General features: G+C 36.9%; 1 protein-coding gene across 5 annotated transcripts in view; it reads left to right on the forward strand.

Moving 5' to 3' along the window:
- pax5 (paired box 5) overlaps positions 1-19,235 on the forward strand; it is a 57,159-nt gene extending 37,924 nt beyond the window's left edge. For all 5 annotated transcript variants that reach the window (XM_079617326.1, XM_079617328.1, XM_079617327.1 and 2 more), the window contains exons 8-11: positions 3,615-3,716; positions 10,756-10,842; positions 11,760-11,846; positions 13,733-19,235. In XM_079617326.1, the coding sequence (XP_079473452.1) occupies positions 3,615-3,716; positions 10,756-10,842; positions 11,760-11,846; positions 13,733-13,815 (359 nt within the window). In that variant the 3' untranslated portion in view covers positions 13,816-19,235. The remainder of the gene's footprint in view (positions 1-3,614; positions 3,717-10,755; positions 10,843-11,759; positions 11,847-13,732) is intronic.
- The last annotated feature ends 766 nt before the right edge of the window (positions 19,236-20,001 follow it).

Raw genomic sequence — 20,001 nt, forward strand, 5'->3', positions numbered from 1 at the left:
AGTTCAGTACACACTGCATTCATTCGATACGCATGTGTACCGAACAGAAAGACCCGTAACAAAATGTTTTGGCTAAGGATACGTGTACCATTACACCCCTAATACAAGGGGGATAATACATTATACCCACTGCAATTCAGCCAAAGGCATGATATTCAGAAAAACAGGATAATTGGGAGTGTGATATTGCTTTTATACAACAGTTAATATTTAGTAACTTGCATTTTAGAAACAATATTGCAAGTTACTTTTGTCTGTTTTTGTTCTGTAAATGAATAGTTTCAAACGACGTTAAAGCAGAAGAACTAACCATTGTGCAACTCTGAGCAACACAGTAGGTGGTGTTTCGTTTTCGTTCCCGTTTGTGAATGAATCGGGCTGGATTCATGAAAATCTTTTTAAGAGAGAAGTTAAGAAATTCTAAGAAGTTTGTCAGAATGTTTCTGATTTTATTTTAATCTTAAGAAGAAAATGACTTATGTTATTTAAAAATGCTTAATATTCGAAACAGCCCAATAAATTCAGTAAACATCTTACATTTAAGAATTTAAGACAATAATATTCTAACTTTAAGTGGTTATTTACAATAATTGATTTAAAGAGATTTAGAAAAATAAATGTTTTTTGAGAAAACAAAATATTCTTTTATAACTACCGGTATTCTTAAAGGTTGTATCAGCGATTGTGGGTGACGTCACTTCTGTTTGTGTTTGAAGCGAGATCCCAAACAAACCAAGTTAGCTCGTCCAAAAAACATCCAAAAAAGTCAGCACTAGCAGCTACTCACCTGTCCAGAAGAAACAGTGCAACCTCGACGTCCGATTTAAAAATGTTCAGTTCTTTAAGTTCTCGATAACTATTCGTGTCTTGGAATAAACACGATGGTATTCCCTCGCCCTAATCCTCCTCCTCCTCCTCCTCTTGGGGATTGACTCAGCCATGTTCAATTTCTCTTGTTCATTGATAGACGCTGGCTTCTTCTTCAGCTCCGACTTCGCGTGAAGCCGTGCACGAGCGCAAAACCTCACAACACCCAGCCCCTGTCGGTGATTGGTTGAACACTATTTATTTTGATTTTGAGTGGTTGGTGAAACCAATTGCTTTTGTGTGTGCAGATCTCAGAGCCTAGAGACGCATTTTTTGACGGCCTGCTTATGGGGCGGGCAGCTAGCGGATCGTTAGGAAAGATTAGATGAATGTGATCATTTATGTTTGGGCCTTTTTTGGGCCTGAAATCGCTGATACAACCATTAAGTTAGAAAATGAGGAAAATGGCAGTTAAGAAGAATTTTAAGAATGTTTTGTGAATCCAGCCCCTGTTGAGTGAATGATTCAATGACTTATTCATAAAGACAGTTCCCTTGTGTCATTCTTGAATTAATCAGCACTTTTGAACAATCAGTAGACTCACTCATAAAGACAGTCACTTGCAGCCACCTACCGACGTAATGATGTAACCAGCAGAAAGAGGTAACATGCAGAAAAACTGTTTCAGTGCTGTCAGAACTCTGCTTGAGCAATCAGATTCCAAGACCGTTTTTTTTTATTTATTTTACAAATTTATGTTTTCTTGACTGTTATGTGAACTGTGATAATGGCATTTTCAACACTCACATTTCATTTGCTTTATACCTGCAAACATAGAAACAGTAACTGAACAATGAGTTTATTTTATCCAAAGGTCACACACTCATGTTGCGCAAAAACCGATGGGTATTTCCCTGTCCACTTTTCACCTCTTCCCATCCTAATGTTCCTTTTCCTCCATCCCTGAGTTATTCCCCACCTTGCCTCAATCTCTCTTATTCCTTCTCTCATCTTCTCTATCATGTTTTTTAAGCTCTGATAAAGTATTCAGTTTCCCTCCTCTGACTCTGTTCTCGCCTCCCTCCACCTCTCAGGCCCTACAACGGCTTAAATGGTGGCTGTGTTGAAGAGGATGGATGAACTGAGGGTGATGGTGTTTATTATGATGAATGGGCTGCAGTCTACAGATCAGCACCATGTGCAGACTGAGAGATGATTCACTCTGACAGCCATGTCATGTAGCCTAATACAGTTATACATCCATACAACAGAGAGAGAGAGAGAGAGAGAGAGAGAGAGAGGAGAGCGAGAGGGAATTAAATTTAGAACCTGCCCAGTGATCATTGTGAAATGGTTAAATCTTGTTAATATTTTTAATAATACATCCTTGTTCGTTTTTTAATTAACTCTAATTAAAGTTCTATAGGGTACTGACTGTTGCCACACGTGAGTCAGTTACCTGTGCCTAAAGAGCTTCATTTTTTACCTTTCAATTTCACTGACGTGATTCTCTCTTTAGTTCCTCTCAGGCCTGAGGGTGACACGGGACATGTATTTTTTTTTACACTAACAGTAGAGACAACCAGACCCTGTCATACATCAGTGCATAATTATACCAGAGACCCTATTACTGGGGCAAAGGCAGATTTGTGATCTGACATAAAGTAAGATGGCTGTATTAATCGGGATGGTTATACAGGATGTCGCTAGTTTACCAAGCTCATGAGATGTCACTTATCCGATTTAATAAGCTACAGCAAAGATCTGCGTTTCATTCGCTTAGAAATGTGAACACTTTCTATATCAGCTTTTAAATTACACTAATCTTTAATTGAAACTTTATTAATAAGAAAAATGGTCGTAAATGCATGCACAATTACAAAAATGCTCCAAAGAGTGCTGTATAGCCCAACCTGAGTGTTCTGCAGGTTATATTAATACGCCAATTTGTGGCGAAAAGTCTTTTTGAGTGAGCCATTAAATATAATTTATTCAACAGATTCGTTCAAAAAGCCAGATTCATTTAGGAACATCATTACTGTGTCAGAGACTAACAACTGTCAATTCGGTTTAGGCTTCATTTGGAAATGTTTCATTTGTGGAACAATAATACACAAAGTAACGAAGTATTTCAGTATTAACTTTTTGTTTTTTGCACTGTTGCATAAAAGCAATATCCTACTCATACTGTTGGTCTAATTACCAGCCATGCTCAGTGGTAACACTAGAATCAAAACAAAAATACCTTCGTTTCCTTGAAGACAGACCTTTGTTGTTTTCAAATGTTTTATGTTTTATTTATAAAAAAAAATATATATATATATATATTTTATGTTGATTCCACATAGAAACTCATTGTAGGACGTTTATCAGAATCTGTTTGTTAAGTCTGACCTCACACGCTTTTGTTTCCAAACGCTCTATTAGACCTCAAAAACAAATAGACATTCACGTGTTCAAATATTGAGCCTGCACACTGTTTTTTGTTTTGTTTTTGTTTTTATTTTTAAAGCGGAGCTTAAATGTGTGCTATAAATGAATAGTGCTAATAAATGTCTGTTGATATAGTATTTTCACTTGAAACGGAGTAGAGGCTTGGACCCGGAAAAAAGTATTCCTTTGCGTCACTCACAACTAACAAGCGGATAAAAAGGTTAAAGACTAGTTAACTGAACAATTATAGGATAAATTGCTTCATAAATGGTTGTGGTGATTGGAATGACTCACTGACAAGTTAGATCAATAAACTCTTCCCTATGGAGTTGATGCTAATCATGCTAGAAATGCTCTTTTTTCTATCTTTACAGGTCGTGACCTGGCCAGCACCACGCTCCCTGGTTACCCTCCTCATGTTCCTCCAACTGGGCAGGGTAGTTACTCCACATCCTCCCTCACAGGGATGGTACCTGGTGAGTCTCAACCAATTTTTAACCGGACAAACTACTTACGGTTTGCTTAAAACAGTAATATTGTGAAATATTATTAACATTTTAAAATAAGTTTTCTATTTTAATATATTTTTAAAATGCAAGTTATTCCTGTGATGGCAAAGCTGAATTTTCAGCATCATTACTCTAGTCTTCAGTGTCACATGATCCTTCAGAAATCAATGCTGATTTGGTGCTCAGAAATTATCAGCACTCAGTTATTAATCATGACGAAAATGGTTGATGTTGAAAGTAATTTAATCTTTTTTTTTTTTTTGTGGAAATCATGATACATTTTTGTTAGGATTTTTTTGATGAAAGAAAATTCAAAAGAACAGCATTTATATGGAATTTAATTTAAAGCCTCCTTGCTGAATAAAATATTAATTTTACTTACCGCAAACTTTTAAATGGTAGTGCAAATCACGATTTCCACAAAAATATTACGCAACAAAAACTTAAGTTTGTTAATTATTGAACTGTTAGTTATTGATAATAATAATAATAATAATAATAAATGTTTTGTGAGAAACAAATCAGCATATTATAATTATTTATTAAGGATCATGTGACACTGAAGACTGAAGTATAATGATGCATTTTAAAATATATTCAGATTTCAAATAGAAAACAATTCTTTTAAATTGTAATATTTCACAATAATACTTTTTTATTATATTTTGATCAAATAAATTCAGCCTTGGAGAGCATAAGAGACTCTTAACAACATTAACACATCTTAATTATTCCAAACTTCTGATTGTAGTGTACAGACAGATACGTTTTTCCCACCCATCATAGTGGATTGAGTTATTTTGGCATATTGCTGAAGAAGGGATTGATGACAAAACTAATAGATAGGCTAATTTTCATACATGTGCCACCCTCATTCTTTCTCTCTCACCCTCTCTCGCTCTTCCTGCTGTAGTCACTCTCCCAATACCCCCTTTTCACCTCTGCTTTATTTCAGTTGAGGTCCCAGTGGGAGGGGGTCTTGTCTTTGCCACTTCCTGTCTCCCCCCATCTGCCAGGTTGACAGCACTCCCAGGGGGTTATGGGATGGAGAAGGGTGGGGGGGTTGTTGGGTGGTTGGCAGAGTGTGGGGCGGGTGGACTGGCTTTGAGTCTTCAGCAGGAGTGGCTGGACTATTAGACCCCAGTCACACAGCTGTCCCTTCTCAACATCAGTAATTTGTTTTTAATGAGAATCATCGCTGACCCTTGACTAATTCATTCATTCTCCTGGAGACTCCCTCGGCCTCCTTTCTTTTAGCTATTTTTTTTAATCCACAGGCCACTTCAGAATCACAGAAATACAAACGGATTTTCTCACTAGGATATTCATATTCACAAACACAAATGGCTTTGAATACTGTTCACATAGATGCACATGGCTTTAAATAATACTAACTTGAACAAACGGTTTCTTCATCCAACATAATTTGAAATTAACTGAAAAATACTTATCTGTTTCTTATTAAAATAATCTTTTTGTTATGATTTTCTAATGGTTAAGGGCTACCTGATTTTTTTTGTGTTGTCATTGGAACACATTTAACCGTTTTGAATCGTATTTTTGGGTTGATGTTATATATATAATTTAGTCATTGCTGAATAGTCCTAGATAAAGTAGAATTGTAGTCGAAATTGCTTGACACCCTGCAGTATTTCAGTTGTTGTGTCTCCTGTTGAAGGCTGCACCCTCTGGAGGTCACAATTTTTAGCTGCATGCGTCATTGAGGCTGCCTCATTACAGAAAAATAACCATTACATTCTAAAGTACGGAATAAATTACAGAAATGTACAGATCATTAGGAATAACAATCAATTTTATAATGGCTACTTTCCTGAAATGAAACATCCTCGATGACGTATGCACTGACAGATGCAGTATTGCAGTAAAGTTGCAGTATTGGCTGCTAAATGGTCTTTTAAAACAGGTAGAAATAATAAAATATATTGAACATTTTTATCTTAAAGGGACATTGTTTTATAGCAAAATTGTACCTATTAATTCTTTCGCCGCCAACGAAAAAAAAAAAAAAAAAGTTGCCAGCCACCACCAGCATTTTTGGTTATTTTCACAAAAGTTTCATAGCCCCCAGAATATTTTGGGTTACACATTATTTTGATAGTCCACTTTAGACATTCTACTACCTATAAGTAACTTTTCAACTATGTCAAAACTCTCATTAGAGTATTAGTGGACTGTAGTAGACTGTTAGGTTAGGGTTAGGTGTTTGGGTTCGGGTTAGGAGAACAAGTTGACTTGTAGTTGCCAAGTTACTTATAGTCAGTAGAATTTATGTTTGGGGACCAACCAAATAAAGTGTTAGCAGATATTAATTAGATCTACTATTAATCAGTCTACTAATACTCTAATGACAGTAAGTTGACATGTAGCTGCAAAGTTACTTAGTAGAAATAAAGGGTTACCATATTTTTTTTGTACGAATATTTGAATGCAAAATCAAAAGAAAGAACATACCCTCTGCTTTTAAACAAAAAACTGTTTTATTCTAGTTTCTTGCTATACTTTTGATCAACTCTTGAATATGGGTAATTAAAAAAAAAAAAAGTTGTCGTCAAAGATTACATCTGGATGGGATTCAGAACGATGATCAAAACATCGATGGAGTAGATCGAGTCTACTCAAAGCTTGCACAGTCCTATAGCGTGTCCTGGGTCGACATTTCACTCAGTAACATTAGGCAGTTTTGATTTATATGCCGTTTAATGTTGATGATCGCGTTATTTTACATATGCATCTACTTACATATTATATAGTTTGCTTCTGCTTCTTCTTTTCCTGTGTTTTGATTAGGAGATACAAAAGAAGCGTAATAACGCCCCCTACCATATAACAGTGAAAACAGGGAAAGCCGTAAATTTCCGTCAATGGCGGGGAAAGAGTTAAAAGAACTATCTCTTGAATTGTGCCTTCTCTTTAAGAGCGCATGGTAGTTGTTGTGCACGTGACAGTATCAGAGCATTTTAGAGTATGCTTTTTGCGTAAAAAAATATGATATATGATAATTTCTTGCTAAAAGTTCTGCAATCTTTAGTAATATTACTTTATAAATGTTATTGGTATCTAAATTAACTTACATACTAACATAAACTGTTAAATTTGTTTAAGAGTTTTCTTTTTTTAAAGAAAAGTAGTAAAAATAATATTGCCTTATATTAGCTAGAATGCATCTGTGCATCCCTATCTTTAAGATAACTTCCATCCTTAGAAATAATGCAAATTCACTACCGTACACTACGGACCACAGAGGAGGTGAGGGAGCACAGAGCCAAGGCGGAGCCGAAGTGCTGACGGGCCGACGTGGAGACCTGGGACCCACTTCACAGAGCCGTGCTAGTGGTAAATAGGCCCGAGGCGGAGCAGGAGCCGGAGAGCTGAAAGGAGTCAGCGGCGTGGGGCTGCGAGGCACGAGCCGAGCAGGCGAGTCCAGATGGATGGACGGAGCCAGCAGAGAGGACAGGAACAAAGGGGTGGGGAGATTACAGGGTGGGAACAGGTCATCAAACAGTTTATTTGGAGCAGACTTAGGATTGCAAGGTCAGGGGTGGGAATAAGGGTGGGAGCTGGCTCTGTATCAAAATCAATGAGCCAGTGCTACTCCACTGGCTCAGGTGTGGATTGTCTCAACACCGCCAACTCTGGGGTTGATCTGTCGATGGGCTCCGGCCTCGAGACGGACATTGCATCCAGCTCTGGCTTTGGAATGAACGAGATGGCTGACTCTGGCTCCATGGATGTAGGTGGTACAAGCTCATGGTCCATGGCGAGCACTGGCTTGGGCTCCGGTTCCGTGGCGGGTTCAGGCATTGTCGCTGGGTCCGTGGCAGAAGATCGTCCTTGAGTTCCAAGGCCCTCCGGAATGGGAAGATGAGGATTCCTATCTGGAGCAGGCAGGGATATGGCTGCTGGCAATCGTACAGGCTCTGGGGAGTCTAAGTTGATGGTGTCTTCAACAACTTACACTGTGAAGGAGGATCCACACACCCACATCATCCAACCCACTTCAAATAATGAACTTCAGAGCCTCATCATCCCACCGTGCCTCATGGTACAAATCCAGGATCTCCTCTGCAAACTCTTTCAAAGAACGACCGTTTTGTTTTGAGTATTACTCGTTTTGAGGGTCGGTCATTCTGTCACAGCTGTGTGGCAATCCAACACGATTGACTCGGATAAATTAACAAACAGTCTTTGTTAAGCTAACAGAACACACTGGAGAATCTCAGGAGAGTAGCGACTTAAACACACAAACAATATACTAAGACCTTCTCCACACTACGTTTTTGTTGAAAAAAAAAACAAATTTCTTTTTCACTTTGTTTTGGCCTTCCGACCACACTGAGATGGCGTTTTTGTCCTCTGAAAACTAGCCTAAGCTTTTTGAAAACGCGTTCCCAAGTGGATACATTTGAAAACAGTGTTCCTGCATTATAGTATGGACTGTGAAAACTGAGGTATTTGAAAACAATTATGCATGCTTAGTCATGTGACGCATATTGAACCGATGGATATGCAGGTTTATACCTCTGTGCCTGTTATGTGCAATTCAATTTCACACAGTTGCTAAAGATTTGTTACTTTGTACACTCTTCATATCACAGTCCTGCAAAGATAACAGAAGATGTACTCGCAATTGCTGTCCTGGGGCAAAACATGAGAGCGGTTGCGTTTTAGACCAATCATATAATGGTGAATGAGTGCGACCTGGGCACATCAGTAAATGGTGAGATGTATTGCTGAATAAAATGATCCTGCCAGAAGAATAACACGATAACTTTATTAAGTCTGTTCCATCTGTATTATCCCAGTTAGCTTTTATGAGGTTTTACTCATGCGCAGCAAGGTGAATTTTTGTTTCAGTGTGGATGAGAAACTTTTATAAAATGCGTGAAAATGCTAGTGTGGACAGAGGGCATTCTGAAACGTAGCCTAAAACAATGATCGACAAAGAACTGAACAAAACAGGGAGTGTATATACACAAGGCAACTAAATGAGACTTGTAATAGCAACCACAGTAATTAGCAACCAACTACTGTTCTCTTCCCAAATGTGGCTTACCAAGCTAAATTGTAACTGATATGAAAAAAAAAAATGCAAGGAGGGATTTCAGTTCTAATAAAGCTACTCAGTAATTAATTTTCTCTCTCAGTGTCTCATCAAAGTGTAGGTAACAAATATGTGCTTGTTTAGCTTCAATATCAAGTGCAAGGTAACAAGTGATATAGTGGAAAATCTCTAGTGCAAAAAGACAAATAGACTGGTATAAAAAAACAAAAGGTCTACGATGAAGGATTGTTCAACAACCCTTGTATCAACTCCCTGAACACAACAAAACAAACCCAAGCCAAAACAACAACATGTCTCTTGTCGTGTCTCCAGTCTGTCACACGGGTGTCTCTGTCGATGCTCTCCCCGGTTGCCACAGTGACTCGTAGGGTCTTGTCGGGTCCCCTCTCTTCAGAGCAAGATCCGTAACCTTGTCTCGTATTTCCCTCCGACTGAATCCCCCATGTTTCCCCCACTTCTGACAAGCATTTATGACCTTGCAACCCATCTCTCGCTGGGGAGACCCCATCCCTATTTTCTTCTACGTCCATAAGTCATCCCCCTCGCTTTCACGAGCATCTTCCCCTAAACAACCTGACACGGTTTAGACGCTGTGGTGCAGAGTTGACAGAAGAGAGGTAACCATGCCAACGATCCCATCTAAGAGCATGCTGAAGGTTAAGAGTAGGAACAAAGCTCCAGAAATGCACTTTAGATAATCCCATTTCATTTACCTTCAACTATTGTGTTATTTTTTTTTTGTCTTTATGATGTCACATTTTAATTACTTTGGAAGGCAACATTCTCATAAATAATTTCATGTTCACGTATCCCTATTCTTTTATATAATATACACCGTATGCGTGAACTTTTTTATATTTATGTACGCAAATCATTCTAATATGCGGATTTGGCACTCAAAACACATTTCTCATTATCAATGAGGCAAACAGCGGTTTCCACAAACTATTTTTGTGAAAACTGTAATGCCTTTTTTCAGGATTGTTTGATGAATAGTTCAAAAGAACATTATTTATTTGAAATTTTATAATTTTGTAACATTATACGAGTTTACCTTCAAAGTGTAAGTTTTTCTTAGTTTGAAGAACATTTCATAACCTAAAGAACCTTTTTTCCAGTATGAAGAACCTTTTTTTACAACGAAAAGTTCCCATGGAACCATAAGTACCTTTATTTTTAAGAGTGCCTTGTTAGCTTGCCTAAAACCCCAGTTAGCATTTTGCACAGCTTGTATTTAATCAGTTATTTTAAGTACATTGATATAATTAAAATAAATAATCTGAAAAAAAGATGAAAGATGATCATAATTATTGGTAAAACTCCCTAGAAACAAAAACAAAAAGAGTATCCATGTCTTAAATGCTTATTTACAGCTCTCAGATATGATAGATTTATATATTTCACTGCCATTTTTTTGTGAAAAATGGATTAGTAGTGCCTTTTCTTCTCTCCCTATATCTGCTGGATCCTCTTCCTCCACTTTCTCTCAGAGTGTATCACTTATTTCTCCTCTCCTTCTTTCTGTTGCTTCCTCTCTTTCAGCAGGGGGGCTGACACACAGGGGAGGGGGGCACAGAACCAGCCAGGCAGAACCGACAGAGCGAGAGACGGAGGGAAAGAGAGAGCGAGAGAGTTGGGGCCTCTGATTTTGTGACAGCCAGCAAAGGGAAAGTGTTCCCCAGGGAAAGGGAGAACGAGGGAGATGGGAAAAGAGGGAGAGAAAGAGACATGGAGATAAAGGGAAAACTACACTGAAGCAATGGAGGAGAAAAACTGCCACAAATCGACACTTTCACCTAGCCAAATGGAACTTTAAGGCTCCACACTACATACACTACACTGTATAGGATGTAGAATCAACCTGCAGACTGAACAATTTTACATGCATATCTAATGTTACTATTGTCTTTTCTTACATTTCAGGAGGAGATTTCTCTGGCAGTCCATACTCCCATCCGCAGTATTCGACATACAATGATTCTTGGAGATTTGCAAATCCCAGTCTACTAGGTAAAAGCTGCTGAAAGCACAACCGTCTGGACCGTGATGGGGCAAACTTTCTCAGCCCATGCTTTTGTAATAATGTGCTTTAAAAGGAATAATTCAGCCAAAATTAAAATTCTGTCATTATTTACTCACCATCATATGGAAGCCGGTTTCTGCCTCAGAATAAGAAAATAAATGAAAAAGGTAATTGTGACTGACTGTATCCACCAATATAACTTTATATTTCAAATTACGACTTTCTCGTAATTGCAACTTTATATATCACAATGAGACTTTTTATGTAACACTTACTACTTTATATCTCATGGTTATACTTTTAATGCAATTCAAATAATTTGCCCTCATCTGCAAATTCATCCTCCATTCTACATATTTGAACTGCCGCAATCACTAGTAAGGACTCACGCTAGAACCAATGGACATGAATTCGATTTCAGGGTTTCAGTGAAAGGGAAGATTATCAGAAAATTTAACAACTTTAGTCTGTTCCACAGAAAGGTTATGTATAACTTATACACTACCATTCAAAATGTTGTGGTCAGTATGATTTTTTTTATTCTTTTTGGAAAAAAAGGCCTAGTTTTGTTTTTATTATATTGTTTTCAGCAAGGATAAAGAATAAAAAATATATCACTGTTTGCAACATTGATAATAATAAGATATTTTTCTTGAGCACCAGATCAGCATGACCCAGTCATTCTATATGGAAAAGATTATATGAATAACAAAATACCAGTTTGGATGGACATGTGGGAGACAGAATTTTCATTTTTGGGTGAACTATTCTTTTAAGTGGAAAATAAAACGCATTGGCTTAAGAGTGCTTTATTAAAGATTCATTTTTAGTCACATTTCAAAAATAACTGCATTTTCTGTGAACTATAAACTTCTTGTTGTATGTGTGTGCACTTTCTTCTCAGTGTTCCAGCAGGAGTACGGTTCTTTACTGGGCTCGGAGAGAGCAGCTTCATCGGGGCTATTCGCTGGCCAAACCCCACAACCCACAGGTACCAAAACACCCACGCCATCAGAGGGGGATGTGACGTTTAAAACATTGTTGGGTTAGCATGTCATGTGTTTTTGTATGTATGGTGCACAGAATAAGTGTTTTAGAAAAACCTGCCCCGATTAGCAAAACCTCAGACTGACACATTTGTCAAGAGCAAGGTGAAGGAGCATAGGCTTAAAAACAGTCATATATGTGTAAGAGAGAGCCACAGAGCTGACCTTAACGTTCCCAGTGGACAAGGGGTTCCTTGGAGAATTCAGGATTTTTTGCTTTGTGTCAAGAAAGAGACCCTGATTTGACAGAAGTTTGACAGTGTTTGTGTGAAGTGCTCCAAGGCAAAGTTTAGTGTCTATTAGAGCTGGGATATATCGTTTTATTGAAATCTCTGTTTTAATGCTCTCATCTTAGTAGTGAGACAAGGACGAATAGTGAAACTAGTCTACTTAAACTTACTGGGCCAAAAAAATAATCACAATTGTTGCATAATATAGTTGTCAGTAAAATAATTGTGAATATAGTTTAAAAAATATATTTTAAATATATCCGTATCTATGACATTGTGATATACCTCACGCTCTCAAACCCGGTTTTACCACAGCACAAAAGCTACTTAATCACACTCATATAATCTTCATTTCCAGGGAAGACAAACACACACATCCGCCATATTTCTCCAACAAATTTCTCCCAATTTCAAACTCTTCACCTCCGGCAATAAAGACTTAGCAGCGTCGCTGTCCCTGCTATACCTTTTACTCATGCCTGCCGTCTCTGTGTGGAATAAAGAAAAATAATTCCTGCTAAAACTAAATATGATACTAAAGGCATTTCTGGGTCTAAGGGGTCCATCAGCACTTAATGCCAACACAAACACAGACTGATCTAGAAGGATCATGTGTCTTATAGAGCAGAAATGGTCTTTTCCAAGCAGAAACTGAGCTGATGATGATGGTGTCATTCCAAATAAGTGGAAGGGTGACATGATTGTGGGGGACTGATAAATCAAAAGTACCCTGGGCGGGCTGTAAATCCATCATCCTGTAATCATATATATTCTTTGTATTGAATGCGTTGCTTCTTATTTAGCATTTATTTTAAAGTAATCTTTAACTGCTGTTGATTTCAGATCATTTTAACAGGAGTGCATGGTTAAAAATAAATGCAGTGCCACCAAATTTAGTTAAAATGGTTGAACATAATACATTTAACATGACTCATGTTACACTATGGTTAAAAAAATTGGGGCCAGTATGTATCGTTTTAATATTATTTATTCATTCAGCAAAGATGCTTTAAATTGATCAAAAGTTAAATTAAAAAATGTGTATAATGCTACAAAAGATTTATATTTCAAATAAATGTTGTTCTTTCCATTCATCAAAGAATCCTGGAAAAAGCTATCACATTTTCCAAAAATTAATATGCAGAACAACTGTTTTCAACAATGATAATAATAAGAAATGTTCCCCGAGTAAAGAATCAGCATACAATGATTTCTGATGGATCGCGTGACACTGAAAACTGGAGTAATAGCTACTTCAGCTTTGCCATCATGGGAATATATTACTGTACATTTTAAAATAAATTAAAATTGAAAACATCCATTTTAAATTAATAAATATTTCACAATATTATGGGTTTTACTGTATTTTCCATCAAACAAATGCATCCTAAATGAGCATAAGATACTTTCAAAAACATTAAAAGCATTAATAAATCTTACCTACCCCAAACTTTTGAACTGTTGGTAGTGTACGGAAATATTTAAAGAGAGGTTTAATTTGATCATATAAACAGAGTTGCAAAACCTGGATTCAATTTAATTATTAGATGGGGGCCATTTGTATATCAGATGACTGACCGTTTTTTTTATATCCCTTGTAGGATCTCCATACTACTATAGCGCAGCCACACGGGGACCAGGAACGGCAGCTACAGCAACTGCCACAGCCTATGACCGTCACTGACCAGCCGAGCAGGGGAGAAGAGGAATGGTGAAGGAGTGGGAGACACAAAAACAAAAAAAAGAGGAGTGAGAATGGATTGATAACGCCCACATGAGACTGCCTACATATGGAAGAAAAGAAGTGGAGGAGAAGCAGGAAGGAGAATGGAGAAAGAAAAAAAGAAAGAAAGAAGAGGTGACAATGTTTTCCTGCCAATTACAATCAATGGTCCAATCAGTAGCTTCAGCTGATGTGTCTAATTTCTGTCCATTAGTGGAAAGTATACACCCATTCACCTGTATTCCTGTGGTCTCACCTCACACTAAGGGGCTGTTTACATGACACCGTTTTTAACTAAAAACGGAAAACTTTTTATGCGTTTTGACCATTCATTTACACGGCAACAGCGTTCTGGGGGCCTGAAAACGCAAGCTTTTGAAAGCGATACCGTTGTCGTCTCCATGTAAATTACAAAAACGTGAATTTGTGAAAATGGTGACGTCATGCGCATGCATATTACATGTTCAGACTATAGGTGCGTAGTGTTTCTTAAAGTGACATCGCCAACTATTGGCCTGGCCTGCATAATACAGCTTTTTAGTAATTTTCGCGGATCCGTGTGAACGGGGATTGTTTTGACAACATTGTTGCCTGTACGCGAAAAACGCGAAAGGAAAAACGTTTCCGTTTTTAGTACATTGTTGTCGTGTAAACGTAGTACCCTAAATCTGTTATTGCTTTTAATTTATCTTCTGTCATTAAAGCCTTGCTTATCCTATCGTCTTTGCATCTCTATGCAGTCTGTTTTTATAGAGATGATCAGGTGTTGGGAGTTGGTACCAGACAATCTACTAGTGGCAGCTTGAGATGACCTACGGGATTTGAGTTAATTTTTGAGTCATTTCATCAACTGTGTGAATGTGGCATCATAATCTGTCCTACTAAACTTGACTAGACGGTTTTACTAGTCCGCTAAAACTATGAATTGTTTTGGAGAGAACCTAAAGTATCAAGTGAACAGAGATTCAATAGAGTTGGACAGATAACTCAGGTCGGAATATTGGCATTATTTACTTTAAAATTAGCCAGCGTGAAGGACAGACCTATTTCACCATTGATCATGTGATGCTTCCATTTGAAATAGGAGTGTAATTACAGTAGAGTTAGGAGAGATATTACTGAACGATTCTGATATTAGCCCTGATGTGTAAGCACAAGAATATTTGAGTCCTAAATTCTAATCTAGGTACCATTCAAGCATAATGGACTTCTTGAATAAGATGGAAGTTTAGCATTAGCGCGATGCGACGCATATAAATGGGACTGTTTTGTGATTTCAGTCATTAAGTTGGAAAATAGCAGCATTAAAGCACTGTTGTCATGAATGAGAGCACTGTATTTTAAAGACTCCTCTCCTTCCTCAGTGTAGATAAATACTATTTACGCATGTACAGAATACCCTTATTCAACTGTACATTAGTAAGATTTATAGTTATTTATGATGGAGAGTAATATATATAATTGTGTGTGAAAGTTTACCGCAGACAAATGCTACAATGCTACTGCTAGCTAAAGATGTTGCCGTGGAATACGTAGCTGGTTCTCTTTTCAAACCCCTGATGTTTCATTCTAACCGCAAATCAGTTGCAATTAACAGAGCTTGCTGGTATTGAAGCGCTGACAAACTTTTGTAAAGTCGCTACATTTTAGAAGGGGAACACCGTTAGCGATGCTAATGTCCCTAACAGGAAGTGATGTCATACTGTCTGTCCATTCAAAACGTCTCCTTAGCCTCCCCAAAGATACTCTTTAGTAGTGCAAATAGACGCTCTTAAAAGCACAAAGTGGCAAATCTGTTATCCGGAAATGACCTTTTTTGTTCATGCTCTATGAGTGCATTTGTTTTTGAATATTCCCTTCATCCGTAATGCGCCAAGACAATGCATGAGACCAAGGTGGAGGCCTTACCAAACTCTCTATGTAGCAACATTAATGCTGTACATTCTTCCCTATTTGTCTGTCTGAGATATCCTGTACATCTATCATTTACAATGACAAGAGCTTTTGGTATCATTATTGACTAATATATTGATATCTAACTTTAGATTCTAGTAGACGAGCAAAGACAAAAAGTGTGCTTTATTTAGCTATTGTCTGTGATGATGAGTGTTCCCAGTTCTTGATTTCCTTGTTTTCTTTTTTTTCCCTTCAATACACTGTGCATTGCTGAGTAGCTTTTGAAAAAGGAGAACACTGTAGTTGTAGTAGTGAGTCGCAAGCACCAAAATTTTGATGTGAAATAATAAGAAAGAAAAAAAAGACAAACCTATGAATATATATATAGAGGTTGATAGATTTTATGTTTTTATGTTGTTGCTCTGGACTGTAAAGTAGTAATAGGATTTGTTTGTAGACCATAAGTTGCACGTTATGCAACTCTAAAGAAACCCTTGATGCCGTTCACCACTAATGACTACTGGTGAACTTTGACCTTTTAAACTTTTAGTCTGAGGCATTATGAACCTGAAGTACACCAGCTGAAATCAAGGACAGTGCCTTTATTTTTCTACTGAGTCATCCAGAATGACCACGCGTCACTAAATTGCGAAGCTGTCTGCATGACATAATGAGATCAGAGCTTGACCAACCAATCAATCAACCGATGCCACTGCCCACAATTTTTAACAGCGTTTTTTTACATGCCAATTTTACAATATAATTAAAACTCAGCAAACAAACTAGAGGGAAAGATGATACTCATATAATCTATTAAATATTCTAACAGCAAGTGATATATCATTATCCATTAAAAAAAACATTGTTCTATTATATACAATATTGTACTGACTAGTAATTTACACTAAAAACAGATGAGACTAAAAAGTTTTAGTAAACTAATAGCAAAATTATTAGCAAAATCCACATATCCTGAGACCCAAAAGCTGTTTTATTTTCTGATGATATAACAGGGTACACTCTTAGAAGAAAAGGTTCTATTTAGAACTTTAAAGGGTTCTATCAAGCGCATCATAGAAGAACCTTTTAGGGGTTCCCATTATTGGATAATTTTATGGATTTAGTTTCGATTTAATCGTTTTTTATTTTAATTAAATTGTATGAATTAAACAGCTTGTTAACATCCTTTATCACTAGATTTTTTTTTTAAAATAACCTGTTAAACATGAAAGTATTAAGCAATCATTAAAGACATTTCTTATTATATAAAACCTTTTTGGCATAAAAGGTTCTCTAAAACTGAGTCAAGAACCCTAGGGTTCTATATAGAACCACACTGAACCTTTTTTCTAGAAGTGTACAAGAGACTCCTGATGGCAACATGAATTCCTTTGTCTTAAAGTGAAAGTTCACACAAAAATGAAACTTTTGTCATCATTTACTCACCCTCATGTCGTTCCAAGTGTTTTTGTGAATATACGGAAAGTCCGTCCAAAATAACATTGGACCACTTTGACTTTCATTGTATGGACAATAAAAACACTGATGAATTAAAAAAAAAATCTTTTGAAATGTATGCATACAGGTTTAGAATGATGTGAGGGCGAACTATCCCTTTAAGCACTGAGAATGAATGTTAGATTAATTATGAAGGGATTGCTGTTTTGTTTTGTTTAAGTAGTGGCTATGTGTAATTCCGTTGGGTTAAAGTAGAGAGATACAAAATTAAATACACACATGCAGTCCTTTTGTCCTTCGTCAGGTCATGAACACGCCACACCTCTCCATCGACATGATCAAAACCTGCTGCACCAGCAAAATCGAAGAACACTCCTTTCTCTTTTCTCATCCCCTCTTATTTCAATTTCTTATTTGCACCCCACCCCCATTTTACTCCCCGTTTCCTCTCCGGTGCACCTTTAATCTCATTAGATCTTCCTAACCCCTTCCTCCAATGCCATCAGGATTAGAAATTCTACAAGTTAGCCGTTGATCACCTTTATAAAAATCCCCCATTTTCTCTGAGAAGATTACATTGTAATTGTAATTTTGGTGGCAAGGAAATCTCCCAACTTATCAATATCTTTCAAAAGCACCTCACAATATTAGCAGTTAATTAATTTTAGCCTTTTATTACAGGTTTCCCGTTGCACATTTCAGTTTAATCACATGCATTTCAGTTATAAATAGCATTCATAAATTATCTTGGTTTTAGATAAGATTATTAGCACGTTCATTTAAGTAGTCTTATTTTTCTCATTCTCATTCGCAAAAATGTGGCTAAATATATAACAGGGTTTCAAATATACCTTAAAACAAAGTAGTTTACTGTCTAGATATGACTCCAAATTGAAAATGTTTCTAAAGTAGAGGCTAAGCACCATGAATGATACACATTCATCCAGTGAACCTGCCTTGTGGGAACAGCCCTCAATTAGTTAGCGTCTCCCAGTTTTCCTCAGTTCAGGAGTCAAAAGCTATTTCCGAAATAAACAAAAATTGGTTAACATCCTAAAACTGTAATATATATTTGGTAATTGATTCTACAACCGGTACGTCCAGATCAACATTAAAGGTTTCCCCGATTAAAAAAGCAGACTTTTCAAAACAGAGGACTTGGTTATCACCTTATTGTGGCCTTCTGTGTACAATCGGAAGCTCCTTCTGTAATTACTTGCTAATAGTTTCTTTCCCAATGGGTTCATAAGTATTTTTTACTCGGTTTTTGAAGTAAAGATAAAAGATTTTAAGAAAGTTTGAAACGTTTTGACGAATTTGATAACAGCAATCAGTTCAGAAAAAGAAAAAGAAAAAGAAAAAAAAAAAAAATCAGACCAATAACATATCTGTAGCATCCACCAAAGTTAGAGATGCCCGGTTTAAAAGTATTCTCTGGTGAAAAAAATGTCAAATTATGAAATAACCAACATGACAGAAAGATGAAGGCAACAGATATTTGCAATGAGTAAATGAATGAACTACTTCTTTAAGAAATGTATATGTTTTTTATTGAATTTTCTAGTAGTAAAAAATGATTGGTGTTTTTCTCTGCGTGTCGTGTGTTGTCTTAATATTTGAATGTATTTACTGCGGAACAAAATTTGCCAAAGATATCATGCCACTTGATTTCAATCTTTTTGGTTCTTCATGACTTAGCTTATTTCTTCATTTTCTTAAAGTCTGTCAAGCTGGAAATAAATGTGATTTGATATTGATTTTCTAATGGAATTATATTGTTATAGTTATTATTATTTTTATTATTATGATTTTATTTGTTTGTTTTACTGTTGTTCAGGGTTATTCAATTGTCTGGCATTCCTCCTAATCCCTGATACAGGGTCATAGGCTACTCTGTGTATGTGCATATGAGTGAATGTTGTTTGTGAATTATCAATTTACGTATATTGTAATGTGAAACTAAGAAGTAATTATTTGTAAATATTGGCCATAATTTTATTGGTTCATCAGAATAAAAGTAATTTTTTAAGTTCACAGGTTGTATTAGTATTAATCAAAAAAGCTTGGCTTTCATGATATGGGTCTTTCCCCAGTTATGTAGTAGTTCACACATAGAGGGAAGTTGAAATGTATCAGATATAAGATATGGAATTGGGGTTGTTTGTGGTAAAGTGAATGAGTTGCGAATAATACAATGCCATTAATACAGAGTTTATTTTCAAGGATGCAACAAGCATATCTCCTTAAAGAGGTGTGTAGAAATTAACAATTTTAACCAGAAATTTTAAATATGGGTAAACAGAAAAGCACTTTAGCAGCCATTTACAATTTTCTTCTTTCTTTCAACAAGCAATGAAGTTATATTGCTACAGACATGTAGGCTAAGTAGATGATACAGGTTTCATAAACCTAATTAAAGAAAAACGTTTAAAAGGCAACAACTGCAGTGTTTTTACACAAAAGTTGAAATTAATCTACTTCCCTCTATAGAGCTGCATAAAAACAACCTCCCCACTTTGTGCGAATGGAGCTTACCAGCGCTTCAATTTTGGCTGGTGGCCTGGTCCACAGGAGGTCTTAACGGGGTGATAATGGACCACAAACTGCAATACAACAACAACACGCCACACACACACGAAAAACAGCTTCAGCCCAGCTGGATACACACTCAGCACCAGCTGGGATTTGGTCGCGTGCCAGGTTACCATGTCTCTCACACACATTCAGTAACAGTTTTGGGTCACTGCCCGAATACCTAGTTTGCCAGGTTGGCATTTCGGTGCTTGGGTGCAT

This window comes from Phoxinus phoxinus, assembly GCF_949152265.1.
Source record: "Phoxinus phoxinus genome assembly, chromosome: 6".
In the NCBI taxonomy this organism is placed as follows: domain Eukaryota; kingdom Metazoa; phylum Chordata; class Actinopteri; order Cypriniformes; family Leuciscidae; genus Phoxinus; species Phoxinus phoxinus.